We start from the raw sequence: 23,282 nt of genomic DNA on the forward strand, positions 1-23,282 counted from the left end.
GTCGCATACCGTCTGCTCAGAGGTGATCTGTGCCTGACATACAAGGCCATTTCCAACCCGGAATTAATGGACATGCTCCATCTCAAAAAATCCAAATCCACCAGAGCCACGAGAGCAAGAGACTTAAACCTCAACACGGATATAAATAGAACATGCTGGAGGGACAGATTCATCACCCAGAGACTCCCTACACTATGGAACAGAATCCCAGTCCATGTGAGGCAGAGCCCCTCACTGACTCTGTTCAAGAGAAATCTTGACGAGTGGATGGGAGATCGTAGGTTTACCCCGGGAATCATCTCTGTATCACTGCTGGACAGAGGCACAGCAAACTAATGGGTATAGTATTCTCATCCTAAGGGGTGGTGAAAGCCACACACACTCTGGCTAGGCTTATAAATGCCCTAGGGCAGATAGCCTAGTATGAACCTATGAACCTATGAACTTATCTCTGGCATAGGAATGGTCTTTTTTATGAGGTTGCTTCCAATCTTTCTGCCAGTCTCACCTCTCTCTCCCTCATCCATGGCCTTAGCTAGTTACTAAATACTCTACCCTCTCTGTCCTCAATGTGCTGGTTCATGGTACATGTAATAATCTTGAGGAAAGCCAACTTTACCCTCCTCTTCTTGCATTTCACTGTTACCTCAGTTTCCTTGCTTGTTACCGCATAATCTCTCATAAGGACAAAGAAAATGTACAAGTAAAACGACATACAAATAATACAACCCAGCAAGAATGGTATCCACAAAGAATTTCACATCATATTTAGGACTAAATTAAAGAACTGTGAATTATGCCTTCACCTGGCACATGTGTGTGTATAGGTGTAACAAGGATTAGTGGTACTTCACAAGTAGGGCTGTGTTGAGCTTCTGTACAGGAAAGATGTGTTATGCTACATGATGCCCCTGTATCACCCTTTAGGGTGATTTAATTTCCTAATTATGCAGAGTGTATGAGCCTGTGTCACTGACTACGGATTTATCCACCTGCTGTGGGGTACAAAGCCCTTCCAGTAACTCTGTGACTGTGTATCACTGTTCTGAGGCTGTGCCATGAATATGAGTTATGACAACAGCAGCAGCAACAGCATCAGTGTGCTTTGCTGGACTAGAGCATGTGATTATTTACACTGGTGCACCTGTTAACACATAGATAATTATGCAGTTATTGTCACCAGTGACAAGCATGATTTAGTGCTGAGGAGCTGCTACAGCTGATGTTGATGGAGTATGTAATGAGAAAACATTTCAGATGTGTGTGTACACAGTTACTTTTCCAAGTACACATTCCTTGAAATTGCCCGTTCCAACAACGCCTTACCTTCTGCAGCACCTGGATGTGGATGTTGCAGATCTTCCAAACTACTGGTGTCCACATCACCCTGAATGAACCCTGCAATTTCCTCTTCTGCATCACAGGCATTGCCTTACAAACAGCTCAGGTACTCCTCAATAGCTGCTGAAGGTTGGACAGTGGAAGGCCCACAGCTGACAGTACTACAAGTAACTAACTGCACACTGCATTGTATAACTCCTTGCACATCTCACCATTTCATTAACTATTTTACTGCACTTTACCAAATGTGATTCCTTCCTCCATATGTCAACCACAAAATGAGCTAGACTTTGTTTCATATTATCCCTCACTAATACACACAGCAATATTTAGAGTATTAATCCTTTAACGTATCTTACTTTTAAACTCTGTAACATCAGAGACTAGACTATCAATCACTAGTGAACATAGGAACTGTTTCTCAAGAATAAGCTAGTGAATAGTGTTTCTGTTCTGCTCCTGGTTTGAGAAAGAGCAGACAACCAATATTTCCTAGCCTTCCTAGAGGTTACTTTTCACCAGAAAGCCTGAAAATTGCTGTTTAGGAGCCAACTTGGGATTAATGCTACTACTTTACATCTGGTGACAAGAGGAGTAGAAGGACATTATATCCTGAAGGTCTTGGTTTGGGCAGTGGGACTTCACTAAGTAGTCTAGTTTCAGTTTTGGTGAGAACATTTGTGCAATTTGTCTGTTACATCCAGCTGCTACAGGGTCTATTTAGATTATCTACCAAAAGAAAACTAAAGCAAGTGCACTGAGCACAATCACCTGGGTTAATCCTACTTCTCAGGAAGCAGTTTGGGACTGATGCTACTCTCTACTTGATTCCTAACTTCATGCAGCTGTGTTGAGATCAGTGCAGGGTTTTGATGCCCACCACCTGTCCAGGTCCACCTCTTTAGATGAAGGCAATAAAAGAAGCAGTATCTGTATATTTCACAAACACATTCTCCGCATCAGTCAGACAAGATAACAATATAGAATAATACAACATTCTTCCATATGCAACATATAATTTACAAGATCACTTATCACATCATTACTAAGCCCTCTACATCCCTTTCACCCTAACTAGTATGAAGTTACTATGAATTAAGTCAAACACAATTCTCCAAGGAGACATCAAGTACTCCTGCATTAACTGCACCTGTCACCCTTGGGATTCTGGTTACTAGCTAAGGCTTTTGCCACCTCTATAGTGCCTTTTTTAGGTAAGGTTCAAATGACAAATTCACCACCATAACAGGTACAAGCAAGCAAAATCTGAGGGCAATGCTACTCAATGCTAGAAGTCTAAACCTCAAAATGCATTCACTCGAGGAACTCCTTAAAATGGAGATCATCAACATCTGCGCAGTGAGAGAGACCTGGTTCAAGGCTCCAGAGAGCACCCATGCATTACCAGGCTATAATTCACACCACACCTTTCGGCCACCTAACTTGGACCGAAACACTAAAGGTGGAGGTGTGTCCATATTCATTAAGGATATCCACACCTCCAGGCTAGTTGCTCAGCATAATGCATCCAAGATTATCCAAGTGCAACTAACTCTGGGCAAGACCGCAATCCAAATTGTAACTTGCAACAGATCCCCCACCATGCCACAGGATTCCCACTCTTCATTTCTTGATGCACTGGAAAATATTAGGGTACAACCAAACACCCTAATAATGGATGATTTCAACTACCCCACCATTAACTGGGAAAACTAATCACATACCAACTCTTTTGCTCACCATTTTCTGGAATTCATAAATTCCAACGCCTTGGATCAACTTATCCACACCCCCACCAGGGGCAGCAATATCCTAGACTGGTCATTACCAACATGGGTGACCAGTGTTCCAGACAAGAGGTCAATTCCTCGTTGGTCAGATCCATCCACAAGCTAAATCAGCCTAGACATCCACATCCCGTCCCCACCCCCCATTAGGGAAACCACCGTAAAAAAATTTCTCCAAAGCCAACTTCACACTTGTTAAGACAGCAGTGGCAAACTTCACAACACCCATGCAGACAGACAATAGAGGCACGACTGCTGAATCCTACACAAATGCACTTTATAAGCACTTACACGAGTGCATGGATAGTGCTATCTCCTAACAGAACCAAGATGCTATCCTCCAAAACAGGAAGCCAATCTGGTGGTCCCCTGCCATAAACAAACTCTACAACAGAAGAAAGAAACTGTTGCAAAAAAAAAAAAAAAAGAGTAAAATCCCACGACTGGAAAAACTTCCTGGTCAGCCTCAGTAAAAAGCCGCAATGCCTCATAAAATCCTCCAAAGCTAGTTATGAAAACAAAATCGCCACTGATTCTAAAGACAACAAAAAGCATTCTATAGCTATGTCAAGAATCTCAATGGCAACATTCAGATCTGCTCTGAGTTACAGCACAATGGCACTAAATATACAGAACCAACTGATATTGCCAACATCCTGGCAGATAGATTCAGTGCTAACTTTACCCCCCCCCCCCTCACCACCTAAAGGGCCCATATCTATACCAGAAGAATGCAAAGTTCCTGTAATCATGGCTGCACAGGTAAAAACCACACTCTCCAAATCCAAGAACACAGCATCCATGGGACCTGACAACATCCCAGGCTGCGTTCTACATGAACTACAGAATGAACTGGCACCCCACCTAAGCACCATGTTCAGTCATAGCCTTGCCTCAGGCTTTGTGCCCACTGAAAGGGGCACAGTGACAGTTATCCCACTCCATAAAGGGGGAGCCACCATGAACCCCGGGAACTACTGCCCCATTAGCCTAACGAGCCTGGTCTGCAAAGCCATGGAACGTATCACCACGGAACCTATAAACAAAGACACTGGTAATCTCCAAACTTTGGACCCCACTCAGTTCGGGTTTGCAAAAGGCAGATCATGCCTCCTAAACCTGAATGACTTTGAAGCAGTCACCAAAGCCGTAGACGAGGGTAAGGTGGTTCACGCAGCCTCTCTAGATCTCGCCAAGGCTTCTGACACCATCCCCCACTCTGGAATTATAGATACACTCACTAAACTAGGTATAAATCCCTATGTCACAAGATGGGTTGCCAACTGGCTCACTGACAGAACCCACACTGTGAAAGTAGCAGACTCCAAATCCTTCAGACCAGTGACAAGTGGAGTAGCACAGGGTTCAGTCCTAGGTCCTCTCCTGTTTGGTATCTACTTTTCTGAAGTAAAGGCTAACACAGAAGGTCTTTGGCTAATGAAGTTTGCAGATGACTGCAAACTAGGAGCCATAACTTGAAACTCCTAACAATGTGGACATCTTACAAAAGGGCCTCACTGAGACAGATGCCTGGTGACAAAGCCATGGCCTCAAGCTCAATGCCAAAAAGTTCACGGTCATTCTCTTTGGTAAAAACTCTGTACCCATGAGCTACCACATAAGTGGTAGTCTACTTAACACTGAAAGTGTGATAAGAGACCTTGAGACACAGGTGGATAGTAGTCTCTGCTTTGATAATCACATTGCCACAGTAGTCAGGAAATCCTTCTATGTGGCACACCTCATCACAAAAGGTTTTTCATCCAGGAAAAAATAGGTCATTGTTCCCCTCTACTCATCACTCATTAGACCCATTATAGAGTACAATGCCCCATTTGGTATGTACCTCACAAGACATCTACAACAACTGTAAAGGCCGCAGAAATACCTCACAAAGAAGATTACTGGCCTCAAACAGATGCCCTACTCAGACCGTCTCAAAAAACTCCAGCTTTACTCCGTTGCATATCGCCTACTCAGAGGCAATCTCTGCCCAACATACAAAACTATGTCATTCCCAGAGCTGTTGGACATGCTCCAGTTGAAGAAATCCCAATTCCTCTGAGCTACACAGTCTAGGGACCTAAACCTTGTCATCACAATAAACAGAACAGGCTGGAGGGAAAGATTCCTGTCCCAGAGACTTTCCATACTCTGGAACAAACTACCTATCTATATCAAACAAAGCTCCTCATTAGAACTCTTCAAGAAAAATCTTGATGACTGGATGGGAAATAGGAAATTCACCCTGGGGAATCACCTCTGCGGCTCTGCTCAATAGGGGCACAGGAAAATAATTTTCTTGGGTGGCAAAAGCCAGGGTACCTTTTTGGCTAGGCTTGTATAGGCCCTAGGGCAGATAGCCTAGTACCTACCTATGAACCTATGAAGTGGGTGATGTAGACATCTGGTAATATGCATACCTACAAACTGGCACAGCCACACATCCACTAAATGTGTATCTGATCTGAATTTTACTCAACACATCTCTAGCATGCTGTGGATGGATCATTCTCTGTGTAACTGTATTGATGTTCTGTACCATCCATGCACCATCTTTCTATATTGATCCCCAACAGGACCAACCTCTCAACATTTTCATCTTTGCTAATATTCCTTTCCAAAACTATTCTACCTATATCACATCATCTTTAATCCACTGATCCCTTAGCTTACCAAATGTATGCTCATGTACTTGCTCCTTCAACTTCCTGTAGATTTTACCAGTTCTTCGCATTTACCTGGCTCCATTTTTTTCCTATAGCTAAACCAACCTCATATATCACCATATCAAAGCCTGTATTTTTAAGTTTATCCTTGTTCTTGTATGGGCTCTTCTGAATACTCTGATTACAAGATTTAAGAATCCTATAATACAACAGCCAATCTCCTTGCTATAAACCATATTCCTCTTTAAGAAATGGGAAAGACAGACACTCATTTTACTATTCATCTCTTAGGTCCCTCCCATTTCTAATGCCCTTTTCATCCCATAGACTCCCCAGACTCCCCAGACTCTGGAATAGATTGCCCATACATGTCAAGCAGAGTGCCTCTCTGGACCTCTTCAAAAGGAACCTTGATGACTGGATGGGAGAAAGGAAATTCACCCCGGGGATCATGTCAGTTGCCCTGCTAGGCAGGGGTCCAGGGAAGTAAATAGTGTGGGAAGAAATAGCCAGGGAGTTGTTATGGCTAGGCTTGTATAGGCCCTAGGGCTGATAGCCTAGTACCAACCTATGAACCATATTATCAGCCTCATCTCCAACTCGTTAAGCCAGCTCCACCCTATGTCCCTAATATTTCTGTCACAGTCATCTTTGAATTACAATTGACATTCTAGCAACATCACCCCCCCCCCCCCAGGCAGGCCATTTCAAAATGTTATTCCCTGTGCACAATATGTACTGCAGTCATACCAGCTGAAGTTTGCCATACCACATTCTCCAGACTTTATAAGGCCTAGCATATCCTTTCTGAGCCTTCCTTTTTGCTTTTCCACACACCTCTCCCAAACTAGTTGGATATCTCCCATAATCTTATTTAGAGGACTGATTTATATATGCCACCCAAAATAAAGAGGCACAAAGTATTTTTGATATAGAGATAATTTTCTGTGGTTTGAATGGGGCTCACAATTACAGATTTGAGAACATGTTTAGAAAGACATCAAAAGATCGTTTATTTTGTGTGTGAAACAAAGATCAAAGATGAACTCTTAAAAAATAAATACTGTTTTGCCAAAATGAGTGATCCCATTACTAGGGCCATGAAAAATGGTGGAAATATTTTATAAACATTAAAGGAAAATTATGGCCTTCAGTACCCACCTCCATTTCCCTGTAAGAGTTTAATATACACTACATTTTGTATTAATCATATTGTGCTGCCATGTGCAGGTGTTTTTATTTTGAGTTTTCCTTAAATGCAGTGAAGACTAAACATCACAAGCAATGTAATGCACGCATACACATTAGGCTTTCAAGTACTCCATCTTGATCAGACTATAGTAGAAGCCTAAACACTTGCGCCTGTTTTCCTTAAAATGCATTTATAAATCCATTAGTGAACTGATACACCATCCTCCACAATACATTTTGCAATAAACTAAATTGACAAAACTAAGATGAGAACAGAGCATAAAAATGGTTACTATTAAGGGTGTTAATGTGCATTTCCTTATATTTACAAGCTTTCAGCTAGTCACAAACTTGCATGAAATCAAAGAACTCTCTTGAATACATTCAGTAATTTAAACAAGTGAATTAATCTCAAATATATTTAACTTAATATTTAGTATACACTATTAATAGCTGGGAAGCTTAGCCATACAGAGAAAAAATGTGTGTGGTCACTGTCTCATCCATATGTTGTTTGTCTTTCGGCTTTTCCCGGTTAGGGGTCACCACAGCGGAACTCCAGTTCGCTAATGATTGGCAGTTGGTTTTTATGGTGTGGAGTTGCCAGCCCGACACCCAACCTTCAACGAAGGCACACCCATTCAACGCATGCCTTTCGAACACCCACTCGACCGTGGGGAGGACATGCAGGCTCCACACAGAAGGCACTCCCAACCCAAGCCGAGAATACATTTTCACCTGTTCTCTCACACAATCAAATTTTCTTTGTCACTGAAAAACTCTGTGATTGCCTGTTTTAACTCAGAATTCATGTGATTAAGTTCCAACACTGTCAGAATGATGAAACCAGACAAATAAATCACAAGAAAAACAACAATCTGATTCCTCCTAACATGTAGAATGTAATTTTTTCTAACGTTTCTTGAATTTACTTTAACACGTAAATAATTCCAGCATTTTAGATAAAAAATGTCAGAAATTATTTTAAAAAAATGTGGATTTTTTTTGCAGAGAATAAGATGAATATTCTGGAAAAATCAAAAAAAAAATCACAGGTGAAATTTTCCAGTGATCCTGCTCCAAACTTAAAAATTAAATTACTAGCAATGCATAGCATTATGCCTCAATATAACTGTACAGCATATGACACATGCCTTTTAACATTCAGTCCATAAGAAACATCATAAAATGGAAATGTGATGCTTCTATGGAAAAAGACACTTCTTAAACAAGTCTTGTTATTGGGACACAAAGCTATAGCCTACAGGTTTGCATTTGAAACTAGTGTATCATATAAGGTGGGAAAGGTCAGACAGACTGTTAGACTACACATTGAGAAATTTGGGAAGGCTCTGCTGCACATTTCCATAGTCCACATTTACAAATCTGCTCACAATAAGTTGACAAGCTGAAAGTCTTACCACCCATACAGACACAGTTCATGGAGAATTTTGACAGAAATAGTCAGTCTGCACATGTGCTTTACTCTTTTTTTTTTTACCAGTGGCAATGCATCCTGGGCACCTATTCTTGGACAAGTATGTAACCTGCTGTGATTACCCACTTCAGCATAAAAATTACAATTTCGTACATTTTGGACACTTTATTGTACTGCCCCACCAGATACACCTCTAAACTTCTTTGATAAAGAATCATGGACAAGTCCAAAAGTAAAGGGGGTCAGAGGCCCACAGATATGGACAGACTTTAAAAATTGCTCTTATAAAATTAGAAAAAAATGCTAAAACAACAGACTTTGCATTTGTATGGATTTTTGGAAATACAGGAGGTCAGACTCAAACATCTGACATTATTTGTGGCTAGAATCCTTAATTTTCCAGAAAATCACAAATTTTACAAGCAGCATGCCAAAAATAGGAGGTAAAAATCAGGATTTTCTAGACAGTTGAAAGGCATGCCATGAGATGCTGGGAGCAGCCCTCTGTCAGCACATCAGTGAGGGGGAGCAGCACTTGTATACAATTTCATTTCAGCAGGTGAGGTGATCTCAAGTGTTTGTATATCCCTTTATTTATGACACAGGAAATCAACATATAACATAGGGTTGCACAGTACAAAACTTAAATTATCTTTATCCAAGTTAACAATATTAGCCAACATTTCTTTGCTGTTAGAAGCATTTTCCTCAACCTTTCTTTCATTACTTCAATGCAATTAGTTTGTCAGTGTCTACCTCATAAATGCATTCTCTAATGAAAATGTTTTTTTCTTAAGGTGTCACATCAGCCCCCCAAGGTTTGTGTACAAAGATGGCCACATTCAAAATCCTAAGAACAAGAACTCTATTTTAAATATGTTTTACCTACCTGAATGAACTTAGAGGCAGCTTTCAGTTTGGATGGTCTGGTAATTGCTTTTACATCAGATGCATTTTCATAACTGTCTTCAGTATAGTGCTCTGGAGTGGGCTTTAGTTCAGGAGAATTGCTTGGCATCTGATCCTGGCCATCCATTGGCCTGACATAGGCCGTTGGTTTCTGCTGTACTTTGCTGTTTTTAGATGGCAATGATGATGGAAATGTCTGAGTTGAAGACTGATTGGACAAAGTTAAACCTGGAAGACAGCCTGAAGACTCACGATTTGGTTTACATACAAGTACATCTGTAATATGGGAAGGCCTGGTCTGACTTGCAGCTCTCTCATGATTACTACTGTTTTGAGACTTGATATCACTGTGCTGGTTAGACTGTAAAGGTGACAATGGTTCTACGGGAGGAGACAAAGATGGAAATGGTGAAGGGTGACAATGGGGAGAACTTAGTTTATCACAAGTGCCAACATGACCATGCCCATCATTTCTCTCTGGATGATGGCTGCTGTAATTTTCATTCTTACTGTGGTGGTTATCTAAAGGTCTTTGGTTGTGAGAAATGAAAATTTTAGTCGACTGCATGTTCGAAGGCTGCTCAGTAACGTACTGTGGTTTATGAAACTGACCAGATAAGATAACCTGTGAAGGCATGGAAACTGGAGCACCCATGTGCTTATTAGAAGCAGTGTGCCAAGACTTTTGCATCATACTGCTTGACTTGTCAGCAAAGTGTGGGTGGTCAGCTTTCCCAAGATGTGTCAAAGGAGCAGCATTTTTTGGTATTCCTACAAAATCTTGATGAGACTTGTGGCTTATATAATCCTTCACCTCCTCATAGTTTCCCAGCATACTCTGAATCCGACTTGAAAGTTCATCCCCAGTAGTCTGAAAATAAAAGAAATCCAAATTAGGAAACAGAAAAGTAGATCTGGTAATACTATTTCACTGAGCCACATTTCATTTAAACTTGACACACTTGGTTCTCTGCTGCTGAAATCTCTTTGCACAATGTCAATCCATCTGTCAAAATTAACTGGACTTTTTTTAACCAAACTACTGTACAACAGCAACAATAAAATGTAATATCAATTAAAATACTAACTAAAAATCAATTATAGTCAGAGAAAAAAAAATCTTCCACACATCTGAAATGGACCCACACATCTAAAATGGACCATTGCACTTGAGAATTAAACAATTCACTCTCTAATACGTTCTTTATTCTAATCATGGCTGGGGAGCTTGGGGGAGCAAGCACTGAGAATGCGTCAAAGATCTAATCCTGAATGTACTGCCAAGTCTATTTATATATATATATATATATATATATATATATATATATATATATATATATATATATATATATATATGCACATTAATACATAATCTGGGAATGCAGAAGTATCTCCAATAATCCTATGAGCACATTGTTGAATATAGCAAGAAAGCAAAAAAGTACTGCAAAAAATCCACACAGACAAGTGATAGAAATGTAAATTCTACAAAACAGTTACCTGGTTGGAAATGGAACTAGGAAGTCAAATGTATGGACAAATCAGCCAGCTCTGTGACATACAGGGATAATACCTTGTCTGTGGTGCACGAAATCCAACTTCTACCAGATGGAACTGGCCACGGAGGATTAGAGTAAGTAGCCAGTGACATCTCACTCATCAGGGTGGGGGGTGAAGTTCTCTGTTTCACCACATGGGTGACACCTAGTGGCAGAACTAGATGTCCATACAGTGGAGTTATGAGCGGACTCACACTGTCCTTACCACAGTGTATTGGTACCAAGTAGATGAGGGGAAAGTAGCTTGTGGAAGCAGCAATTGTGGGCATGCATGTGCCACAAAGGGTAGAGGGTAGGCCTTCCCTGAAACAGGAAGCAGGTCTGCTCCCTACCACCTGACTCTCACCTGGGAGCAGAAGGTTGATGGCGGTTACCACAGCAGGAACAAATGGCCTGTAGAGCTCGATCCAAACAAAGGAATACCAAGTTGCCTTTCTCCAGGAATTACATAAAGAAAGAAAAAAAATGCTCTGACGGTGGTATAAACCAAAAAGCACCACCAAAATCCACCAAAAAGCACTTCAAGAAGAAGAAAGAATCCTTGTGGCGGAGACAATGGAGTGAAATTTTCACAGAACCTGTTGGCTTGAGCCTGTAAGTTTGCCCCAGATCACTAGCGAGTAAACTTTTATTTTTATTCCACATTTGTTACCCAGGTAGCTAGACTGGCCACAATGACATTTTCAGTCACAACCTGGGCCACTTAAAGGACACAAAATGTAACAAAGTTGAAATGGGTGTCTTGTTAAGAATGGCATATCAAATTTTAATATATAGAGATTTATACATGTACATTAGTAGTAATTACATTTGACACGAACGCAATATGAATTAATTTCAGAATCATGTGAACAAATGTAAGACTGAAACAATCACAGAATGTTTCTTTTGTTAAACAGGCTTTTAGATTTTTATTAAACTTTGAGAGGTCATGTGGCATTTTATTCTGTAAAGATGAGGTAATTTTGCAGAAGGCTCTTTCTGTCCAAGATACTGTAATCTGAAGTCATACAGATTGTGTGGCATCATAACATTTTAGGATATAGTTTGTGTTGTATACCAAAAGCATATTCTTCAAAGGACAGTATGTTTCATTAAGCAATTTGATAAGTATTTGGTATAAAGGTGTTTCTAGAAATGAAAGGTAGCCACTTGGCAACAGTGATGCTCACTAGGCTTGGATAGGTGAATAAACCTGAGACTTTGTTTTTCAGTGTTTCATAGTAAATTATGTACAGATACACATGCCATAACAGGCAATATATATTCTGTTCTGGAAAGCACAACATTCATTACAGTAGGTTCTCTTGCTTCAGTAATGATCAGGTTTGCTACTTTGTTGGATATCTTTAGATAGTTTAGGACTGTGTGACTGGAGATAAAAAGCAGATGAAAAGAAAAAGTTTGACGCAAAATGATGCCACAAGGTATTTTTGGTGTGTGACGGTGCGAGGAAATACTGTAGGTTCATAGGTAAGTACTAGGCAATCACCAGGGAGAATTTAAGGCTTCCATTTAACTATCTACATTTATCTTGAAGGTACAAAAGATGTCATCCTGCTTGACATGTAGTAGAAATTTGTTCAAGTGAGGAATACACTTGGATATGAATCTATCACACTGATCTGTCTTAATTTTTCCTATGATGAAGTTTTAGTTATCATCATCTAAAATACTTGAAATGTGCATCCATTCATAAAACTTAAACTAATGACCAACAATTTTCTAACACTCAGCATGGCTTCCATCTTAATCATAGTACCACCACTGCCCTTGTTAACTTTACTAACATTATTAACCACCATCACAATGAAGGCAATTTAGTTTCCTCCATCTTTCTTGATATTTCCAAAGCTTTTGATACAATCTCTCATTCTAAACTCTTAACTACACTCAGAACTTAAACTTAGCCACTCTGCACTTACTTGGCCCCAGCAATATCTAAATGGTTGCCAGCAAGCTGTAAAATGGCAAGAAAATCTCCCTTCACCACTACCTGTAACATTGGGAGTACCACAGGGATCTACTCTGGGTCCTCTCCTTTTTATTATCTTTACTAACAATATTCATACTGCCACCCCACTTGCCTTCGTAGTTCAATATGCTGATGATTCCACCCTGATTTCTGCTACCCCAACACTACAAAAACTCATAAAAATCACCCAGCAGTTATTCAATGCCATGGAATCTTGGCTAAACAATACACAATTTATACTTAACCCTAACAAAACAAAAAAAAAAATAAGTCATGTACTCACCATAATGTTCCATCTGAGTAGTTGTACTTCATTTGTTTTCAACCTGTGGGTTACGGATCTGTATCGGATCTGAGCCGGCAACTTTTGCTAGCATCAGCTCCGAGCTCCAAACACATCATCCCCTTACCCATAATAGACCACCACTGCCTTCCATCCCCAGATAAAGTTTGCTGAACTTAATATTGAGAACCCGACCTGAAAGATTTACTTGAGACCTATACTGCAGCCCGTAGGCTGATCATGCGCCAAGGTCCGAGGGAAGGAGGGAGGGACGGTTGAAGACAAATTAAGTACAACTACACAGATGTAACATTATGGTGAGCACATAACTTCTTTATCATTTGGACTTCAACTTGTGGGACAGAGTCCCCAGCTACTAAACACCTGGAAGGCCCTCATGGAAGGATATTCTGGAGCACTGTGGAACTAACGGATGCTCTCCTTCCGGAAGTCAAATCCAATTTGCAATGAGAAATAAATGTACGAGATGAGGAACAAGTAGCTGCAGACCAAATATCATCCAAAGACACAAGGCCGCAGATGTAGCCATGGACCTAGTGGAATGAGCTTTCACCTGACCTGGAGGAGACATGCCTCTGTCCTTATAGACCTGCAGGATACATGAAGAAATCCATCTAGCTACAGTGACCTTGGAGATAGGTTTCCCCAAAAAGGGTTTATAGAAGAATACAAACAATTGATCAGATTTACAGAAATTTTTTGTTCTGTGTAAATAGAATCATAACTGTCTATGAACATCCAACATGTGTAGTTTGTATTGCATCTTGTTGGTAAAACTGGGAAAGAACACAGGCAAATTTATAGTCTGATTGATATTGACTGGTGATGCCACCTTAGGAAGAAAGGATGGACTGGTTTGAAGGGAAACTATCTTTATGAAAAATCATGTACGGGAATTTTGATGGACAAGGCCTGTAATTCTGAAACCCTTCTTACAGAGGTAATAGCCACCAGAAAATCTGTTTTCCAAGATAAAAATTTCAGATCTGCAGTTGTGGCAGGCTCAAAAGGCGGCATGACCAAAGCTGAAGAACCATAGTAAGGTCCCACGGGGAACAGGATCTTTGACCAGGGGGTGTAACAAAAAAGTACAGTTTTGTACCTACCATAAATGTAGATGTCCGAGAGACATGCAACTGCAGTCATAACATGTGGGTTGTCCTGCCTCAGGCAGCCCTCGGTCGGCCGGATTCCAAAGTCTGGGTCCGACGTCGGCTGATGTCGCATTTCTCTCCGACGTCAGAGCGGCTGGAGTATATAAGCATCAGCCAACACCATTTTCTTCAGTGTTTCTTGCCCCAGATGCCAGGTGCCCTCCAAGGAAGGCTGTAATCAAATTGGAAGACAAAAACAGGATTCCAAACAAATACATGAGCAATAAAACAAATACACCATAACAGATATCCCCAGCTAAGACAGAGAGGGATAGGAGTGGACCCTAAGCATAGAGGGGTATGGAGGGAGGGAAAACCCGACTGCAGTTTCATGTCTCTCGGACATATACATTTATGGTAGGTACAAAACTGTACTATGTCCTTCAAGAATGCAACTGCAGTCATAACATGTGGGTAGAATACCATAGCTTAGCTGGGGGAGGAGGTATGTTCTAGGAAAGAGATGGTGTGGCAATCAAACCCTGCAGGACTGCCGAAGCAAAGCCTGCTCTGGATCTGGAGTATAGGGGGAGATTGTAGTGTTTTGAGAATGTATGCACGGAGCTCCATGTAGCAGCTTCTAGAATGTCCTTTGTAGGCACCCCTCTTAAAAATGCTGTAGAGGTGGCTGTAGCTCTGGTGGAATGTGGTCTGACATAGGCTGGAACAGTCTTTCCATGATAGGAATAACAGAATCTGATGCAATGTCCAATCCATTTAGAAATAGTCTGTTTTGAAATTGCTTTTCCTTGGACTGCAGGGGCGTAAGCTACAAAAAGCTGTTCAGACTTCCTACTGGCCTTGGTTCTGTCCAGGTAGTAGCGAAGTTGTCTATGAATGTCCAAGGTATGTAAAATCCTTTCCCCCTTATTCTCAGGATTGGGGAAGAAGGCAGGCAGATGGATGGCTTGATTTAGAGAAACCCTAGATACCACCTTTGGCATAAAGGTAGGGTTGGTCCTTAATGAAACCCTGTCTCTGTGGAAAATAATAAAGGGTGGTATTGCCATTAGGGCCTGTAGTTCCGAAATCCTTCTTGCTGAGGTAATTGCCAACAGGAAGGCTGTTTTCCATGAGAGAAATTGCAAGTCAACTGAAGCTGCTGGCTCAAAAGGAGGTAGAGTCAGTTTTTCTAAGACAAAATTGAGGTCCCAAGCTGGCACTGGGGCCTTTCTTGGTGGCTTAATGTTCTTGATTCCCCTGAGGAATTGCCTTAGTAAGGGGTGAGAAAAAACAGGAGGATCAGTGTTGTATCTGGCTGAAATAGCAGATGCATGTATCTTTATTGACGAATATGAGAGGCCACTCTGTAACATATCTGCCAAATATTCCAAGATAAGTGGGATGTTCAGCAATGATGCAGCATGCCCTTTGCTGGTATTCCAATTGCTGAATATTTTCCACTTTGCTAAGTAGACCTTTCTGGTGGATGGTCTTCGAGCCTCTGTTAGTATCCGCTGAACTTCCTTGGAGAGAGGTAAGTTGAATGTATTTATGGGATCTCCCAGGCTGTTAGCTGCAGAGTTTGAAGGTTTGGATGCAGTGTTTCGAAATTGTGCTGAGTCAAAAGTAGAGGCCACTGAGGGAGGGCCCACCTCCTGGTGTGACATATGCTCTATAGTAGTGGGTACCAGTGTTGTCTTGGCCAATCCGGAGCTATTATGATTCCCTTGGGCTTCTCTGCTTTGATCTTTAGTAATACTGAGGTCATCAGTGGCAGAGGTGGGAATGCATAGATTGCTAGGGAGTTCCAGTTGAATGAAAGAGCATCTATTTTCCAAGCCTTTGGATGGTATGTCCTTGTGCAAAATTTTGGTAGTAGATGATTGAGGTGAGAGGCAAATAGGTCCACTTCTGGCTTGCCCCATGTCGAAGTGAGTTGTCTGAAAGCCTTCGGATGCAACCTCCACTCGTGTGGATCTGTGAAATTCCTGCTTAGGCTGTCTGCCAACACATTGTCTTTTCCTGGAACAAACTGTGATTGCAACTGGATGTTTAGACTCAGTGATTTCTCCCAAAGCTGCATTGTCAGTCTGCAAAGGGGATAAGAGTGAGTGCCCCCCTGCTTGTTTATGTACCACATCACAGTGGTGTTGTCTGTCCGTATCATTAAGTGACCTTGCTGGAGTTGGTTTTGAAAAGCCTCGATAGCATGCATTACTGCCAGCATTTCCTTTTGATTTATATGCAAATGTGTTTCCTTTGGAGACCATTGTCCTTGTATACATCTGCCTTCCATGTGCGCCCCCCATCCGAGGTCTGAGGCGTCTGTAGTTTTTTGAATGACAAACCTGTGTTTTCCTGGCTCACCGAAGCCCACCATAGGAATTCCTTTTGTAAGCATGGGATGAGTGGTATGATTGTCTCCAAGTTGTTGCTGTGCTGAGACCAAACGCTTTTTAGGTACCATTGAAGCTTTCTCATGTGTAGTTTTGCTAATGGAACCAGTAGGATGCAGGATGCCATGTAACCCAGGGCCTGTAGAACTCTCCTTGCAGTCATCTGGGTGAGCTTTGCTAAACCTTTGAAGTATTGAGTTAACTTCTCTTGCTTGTCTTCTGTCAGGTAAGCCATTTGAGAGGCTGTGTCTAGTTTGGCTCCTAAGAAGATTATTTGCTGGGATGGCTGCAGTCTTGACTTTTGGAAGTTGACTGTGTATCCCAGAGCTTGAAGTAATCGTATGACATATTCCAGATTTTTTGCCAACATCAATTTGTCGTCCGCTTGTATGAGGCAGTCGTCCAGGTACGGGTAAATTTGTATACCCTGGAGCCTGCAATGAGCAATTACTGAAGCCAGGCATTTTGTAAACACTCTGGGCGCAGTAGATAAGCCAAATGGCAATGCTGAGAATTGATAATGCTCTGGCCCTGCAAGAAATCTGAGGTATCTTCTGCAACTGTGTCTGATAGGGACATGCAGGTATGCCTCCTTGAGGTCCAGAGTAATCAGCCACGACTCCTTGCCCAGCATGGGAAGAAGTTGCTGTAGAGTCAGCATTTTGAACTTTGGTACTATAAGAAAGGTGTTTAATGCGGACAAGTCCAGTATTGGTCTCCATTGAGTTTCTTTTCTTGGAACAAGGAACAGTCTTGAGTAAAATCCCTGTTCTTGTTCTTGTTGTGGAACTCTTTCTATTGCTTTCATTTGAGTTAGCAGAGATTTGCTTGATAGCCTCTGCCCTTTGATGTTGTGGTAGATTTGGCATGCCTTGTTTTCTTGGTAAGGTATGAAAATGAAACCTGTACCCTCGGTCTATAATGTCCAAAATCCATTTGTCCTTTGTCAGTCTGTGCCAGTTTTCTGCAAACAGAGATAATTTCCCCAAGGGAGCTTCCAGTTGTTCCCTGGTAGGCGGTAGTAGAGGAAAGTCATTGAGATTGTGGTTGTTGGGCAGGAGAAACCCCTGCGTCACCTCTTTGGTTTCCTGGCTGCCATTGACGTCCCCTGTAAGGGCCTCTGTATTGGCCTCTTCTTCGGCCACGTCTGTTCTTACCCCTTTGAAACTTTTCTGGATTAGGAAAGGACCAGTTTTTTGAAGGCCAATTCCTACTGAATCTGGGGGGTTGAACCTGGAGGAAATCCTTTACAGTTTGAACTGATTTTGCTTTTTCTTCGATGGTCTTTAGTACATCCTTAGCATTTGCACCAAAAAGCTTGTTCTTTTCCAAAGGTGCATCCAGAAGCTTTGCTTTTACATGATCTGGTAGAGGTTGATCTTTTAACCAAGCATGTCTTCGCATCACTGCCCCTGTCATAGCTGCCCTACATGAAGCTTCCAGTGCATCATATCCACACTGCAGGAAGTGATTGCTTACTTGCTGAGTGTTATGTACAGCTTCCTGCAAAGTCTTCCTGTCTAAAGGATCAGGAGAAGCTAGTGTTTTTTGTAAATCTTCTAAAAGATAATCCTGATATTGGAACATATGAAAAAGGCAATTTAAAGCTCTCATAGATAAGGTAGTGGAAGTGTAAACCTTTTTACCCCATCTCTCTAATGACCTTGCTTCTCTGTTGGAGGGTAAAGGATTTTTTGAGGTGGAAGCTGAAACTCCTTTAGGCCCCTGTGAAATGGTTTCCAAATCAACAGCGTGGGCCCTGAATAAATGGGAATGAGTTTCAGGGACCCTGTAATACCTGTCTGGCTTGGCTGGTGCAGGAGGGAGAGTATCAGGGTTAGCACTAGAATCAGAATACAAATCATCCAGAACATCAAGTACAGGAGGAATAGCTAAGGGCCTGTGCTGAGGCTTCTTAAGGAAAGTCCTAAGGCGTTTCCTGGAATCAGAATATTCCTGGCCCTGCCACTTGAAATGTTCCCTCATGGTGTGCAGAACTTCCCCAAAGGAAATATCCTCAGGTGGGGAGGCTGAAGGTATGGAATCTTCTGCATCTGAGTCCTCATAGGTCTGGAAGAGCTCTTCCTGGCTATCAGAGTGGACAGAGCCCTCAGAGTCTTCATCTGAAGGAGTAGGGTCAGAGGGTTCAACCCGGGGCCTTTATCAGGAGGAGGCTGGGATGCTCTCTCTGGATGGGTCTGCGAACCTCTAATCATGGAAATTAAATCAGCAGCCATGGACATAATTTGTGTCTCTGGAGTCGGCTGAGGTAAGGATCTAGAAGTAATATGCTTTGTTTTGCTGGCTGCCTTAGCCCTAGTGTAGGCCTTAATAGACATGGCCATAGGAGGCCTGGCAGCTCCACGTGCGGGAGTGACCTTGTCTACAGCAATGGTCTCGGGCATTTCCTCGGTTTCGGTATCCGGAGGAAAATCTATAACTGGCGTCGGAGTAATGTCTGGAATCGGAGTCGTCGGTAATGCGGTGTCTTCGGTTCGGAGCGGTGGAGAGACCGTCTCAGAGGGAACCGGAGCACTCGCGCTAGGTTTTGGCATGGAGTCGGTAGTAGATGCGGGCCGAGGATGTCGGTCCCGGTCTTTTCGCTTTTTGGGAGTTTGCGATGTCGGAAGATCCGACGGCATGGTATAAGCAAATTTATCGCCGAAAAAGTCTTCAGCGAACTCCGCCCGGCGCCTGAGAGTGCGCTTGTTGAAGCGAGCACAGGCTACACAGGCCGAAACATCGTGGTCTGGGCCCAGGCAAGGGAGGCAGTAAGAGTGGAAATCCTTATGAGGTATTTGTTTACCACAAAAAAAGACAATAGTTAACTTTTTCAGTAATTTCTGACATCGGCTGAGGCAAGAAAAGGTCCCCAACAGGGTACTTAGCTTTTTTGATGACTTCGGTATCGTAGAATACAGGAGCTGACCGACCGGCACTTGCAAACTGCTTCTGCTTCGGGCACCGCGCGGCAAGAAAGACTGAAGAAAATGGCGTCGGCTGATGCATATATACTCCAGCTGCTCTGACGTCGGAGAGAAATGCGACATCAGCCGACGTCGGACCCAGACTTTGGAATCCGGCCGACCGAGGGCTGCCTGAGGCAGGACAACCCACATGTTATGACTGCAGTTGCATTCTTGAAGGACATGGTGCCTTTGATAAAGGCTTTACACAGTCTGGAAGAGGCTAAGGAGGCAGAATTCTCGCCCTCATGAAAATGAGAAATGGCAGCCAACTGAACTTTAACAGTAAAAGAACTAGCTCCCTGTTGAAATATATCAGCTAAAAATCAAGAATGGTGGAAATAGGAGCCGTGAAAGAGTCCAAACTCCTTTGAGAGGCCCAGAAAGAAAAACATTTCCACTTGTTGCAATAAATCTTCCTGGTTGAAGACTTATGAGCAGCTACCAGAATAGATCTAACTGATGAGGATATTGCAGGAGTCCTAGCAATCATGGGAACTGGAGCAGCCAAGCTGTGAGCTTCAGGCTGTCCAGACTCAGATGAGGCACCCCCAAAGGGTGTGAAATTAAATCCTGAATGGGATCTAGGGTCCAAGATGGAGCCAGAAGGAGAGATCAAAGGAAGGGAAACCATACCTGGTGAAGCCAGAATGGGGCAATGAGGATCACTTTGCTCCACAGTTGAGCTTTCTGTAGAAACCTCGGAATGAAAGGTACTGGCAGGTAAGCATACAGAAGACTGACAGGCCAAGCATGAACTAGAACGTCTCTGGGAGACTCCCCCAGCAGGGGGTTCAGAGCGAAAAACTTGCTGCATTTCGCGTTGGAAGGAGATGCAAAGAGATCACAGCAAGGCTGACCCCACTCACTGAAGATCTGTTCCGCAACTAACAGATTCAGAGACCATTCATAAGGCATCAGAATGGTCTGAAATTAGCCTGTCTACTAGGATGCTGGACCATCCTGGAATGTGCATTGCGATGAGAAAGTGACCGGTGGAGATCACCCATTCCCACACTCTCATGGCCTCACAACAAAGGGGGAACTGGTCCCTCCCTGTTTGTTAATGTACCAGACCACTGACATGTTGTCTGACTGAATAGCAATCATCCCCATAGGAAGAAAGGCATGAAGGACCGCCCTCACCTCTAGGACAATTATATGAAAGCTGGTCTCTATGGGGGACCACAGGCCTTGGACTGTCCTGCCCTAACAATGCCCCAACCACCCAGGTTGGGAGGCATCAGTGGTCACTGTGGTTTGGGCTGGGGTTTGAACAAAGGGTTGTCCCTCCAAAATGTCCAGAGAGCTCATCCACCACATGAGGGATGACTGACAGACTCGACTGAGTTGACTTGGATATGTCAATGGCAGTTCCAACACGGACAATTGCACAACTAGAGTCCACTGTAGAATCCTCATGTGTAACCGAGCACATGGGAGAAGAGTTATGGTCACCACCATCGAGCCTAGGGCCCTCAACACTGCTTCCACCATTGGAAGATGAGAATGGTAGATCATGGAGACATGCATCCTCAGGTTTTGAACTCTCTCCGAGGTCAGGAATATTTTGCACTGAAGAGCATCTATCCTGGTGCCAATGTAGTCTATCACATGTACAGGATCTAGGAGAGGTTTGGATGTGTTGACTGTGATCCTCAAATGCAGGGCAAGTGTCAGGAAATAATCCCTGGTTTGGGAAAGTAGATGCCTGGTGGGAGCAGTGAGGAGCCAATTGTCCAGGTACTGATAGACCTGAAATCCCCTGAAGCCTCAGGTGAGCTGCTACAACCGCCATCACTTTGGTAAATATCCCGTGGGCTGTGGTGAGACCAAAGGGTAGGGCTCGAAACTGGTAAGGGATTGACTCCTAGCTGGAAGCGGAGAACCTCCTGGAGCTTCTGAGCATTGTTATGTGATAGTAAGCATCCTGGAGGTCTAACGAGCACATCCAGTTGCTCTCTTGCAGGTACAGCATGATGGAACTGAAAGTGACCATCTGGAACTTCTCTTTGGCAACTGACAGGTTCAGGGTAGAGAGATCCAGAATGGGCCTTAAGTCCCCCGTTTTCTTTGGCACCTAAAAGAACCTGGAGTAGAAGCCCGATCCAGACTGATCTGGGGGTACAGTTTCGATGGCTCATTTTTCTAGCAGCTTGGAAATTTCCTGTGCTGCTGCCTCCCTTTACGTGGGTGGTACATCCAGGAGGTGTCTGGGAGATATGGAGGAACCCACGAAGGGTATAGAGTTGTTGCTGTCTTTTGGCTTTTCTCAGTTAGGGGTCACCATGGTGGAACTCCAGGTCCATTAATGATTGGCAGTAGATTTTCATGAATGACGAGGTGCCAGCTCGACGTTCAACCTTCAACGAAGGCACGCCCATTTACGCATGTCTTTCGAACGCCCACCCAACTGTGGGGAGGACATGCAGACTCCACACAGAAGGCACTCCCCGCACTCCAGCCGAGAATCGAATGGGAGAACCTCTTGCCTCTGGATATCATTTGAAGCACCCAGTGGTCCGTTATGGACTCACATGCCTCTGGGTGCAAGGACAATCATCCCCTGACTACCTCCAGAGTAGAGCAGTTGGGCAACTACTCAGGGTTGCTGCCCAGGTCTGTCTGAGAAAGGTTTAGCAGACCCAAGTTCCACAGATCCCCTCTGCCTCTGGGCCAGCGTCCATTCTGTCCCCCTCTGCCTCTGGGGGAAGAAGAGCCCCGAGTGTCCCAGGAATACTGTGACTTCTGGAACAGCATCTTCTTTTGCCCTCTCTGGTTATGGGAAAAAAACCTTTGAGGGTTAGAGAAGCGGATCGCGCCAGCAGACAGTGTCTTCCCATCCTTCTCACTCTGGACTAATGTCTCCTTGATGGTCTTACTGAAGAGTGTAAAGCCATCATAAGGGGCATTGGCAAACAATGCCTTGAAGGGTTCAGAAAATTGACATAACCTGAGCCAGGCATTATGCCTCATGGACACGCCGGACCCAGCCGCCCTAGACGCTCCTTCCATAGCATGGGAGAGGAATCACATGGACGTGTTAGATACAGCTTTTAAAGCAGCCATCCTCACGGAGAACAAAGCCTTGTCCTCCTGCAACATGAACTTGGGTGGAGACTCCTCCAGCTCCTTTACCAGGTCGCGTTGGAGTCTGGTGACATGGGCCAAATAATTCAGTGCCCTAATCGAAAAGGTAGCTGAAGCATACAACCACTTCCCTAGGCAGTCCATCCTCCACGACTGTCGTGGGGGGGGGGGTGGACCAAGAAACGCTCCTGGGCAAGTTCCTTCTTAGTGGCTGCTGCTACCACTATGGCATCCACAGAGGAGCCCTAATTCCAAGATGGCCGATCTATGGGTGGCGCTTAGGATTTTATCAGGTCGCTTTGAGATAGATTCCGTAGTGTCCGGTTACTTCCATGCCTGCGAGGTGACCAAATCCACCTAAGGATCCAACAGAGGGGACACCCAGGAAGTAGATAGGCCCATGCAGAAACCCTCATCAGAAGAAGGTTTGGGGACAGAGCAACTTCCCCTCTGGTGCAGGATCTCCATGATGTCTCCAAAGGAAACACCCAAGGAGGTGACCTTGGGGAACTCTCTCCATCATCTAAGTCAGTGTCCTCGGTGAGGGACTCGGGGAGTCC

General features: G+C 43.4%; 1 protein-coding gene across 1 annotated transcript in view; it reads right to left on the bottom strand.

Moving 5' to 3' along the window:
- Positions 1-23,282, bottom strand: part of LOC122792793 (AF4/FMR2 family member 1-like) — a 632,549-nt gene that overhangs the window by 25,077 nt on the left and 584,190 nt on the right. Inside the window, exon 4 of the mRNA XM_044060362.1 lies at positions 9,316-10,206. Within this exon, the coding sequence (XP_043916297.1) occupies positions 9,316-10,206 (891 nt within the window). The remainder of the gene's footprint in view (positions 1-9,315; positions 10,207-23,282) is intronic.

This window comes from Protopterus annectens, chromosome 2.part0, assembly GCF_019279795.1.
Source record: "Protopterus annectens isolate FY-2018-M chromosome 2.part0, PAN1.0, whole genome shotgun sequence".
NCBI lineage: Eukaryota > Metazoa > Chordata > Ceratodontiformes > Protopteridae > Protopterus > Protopterus annectens.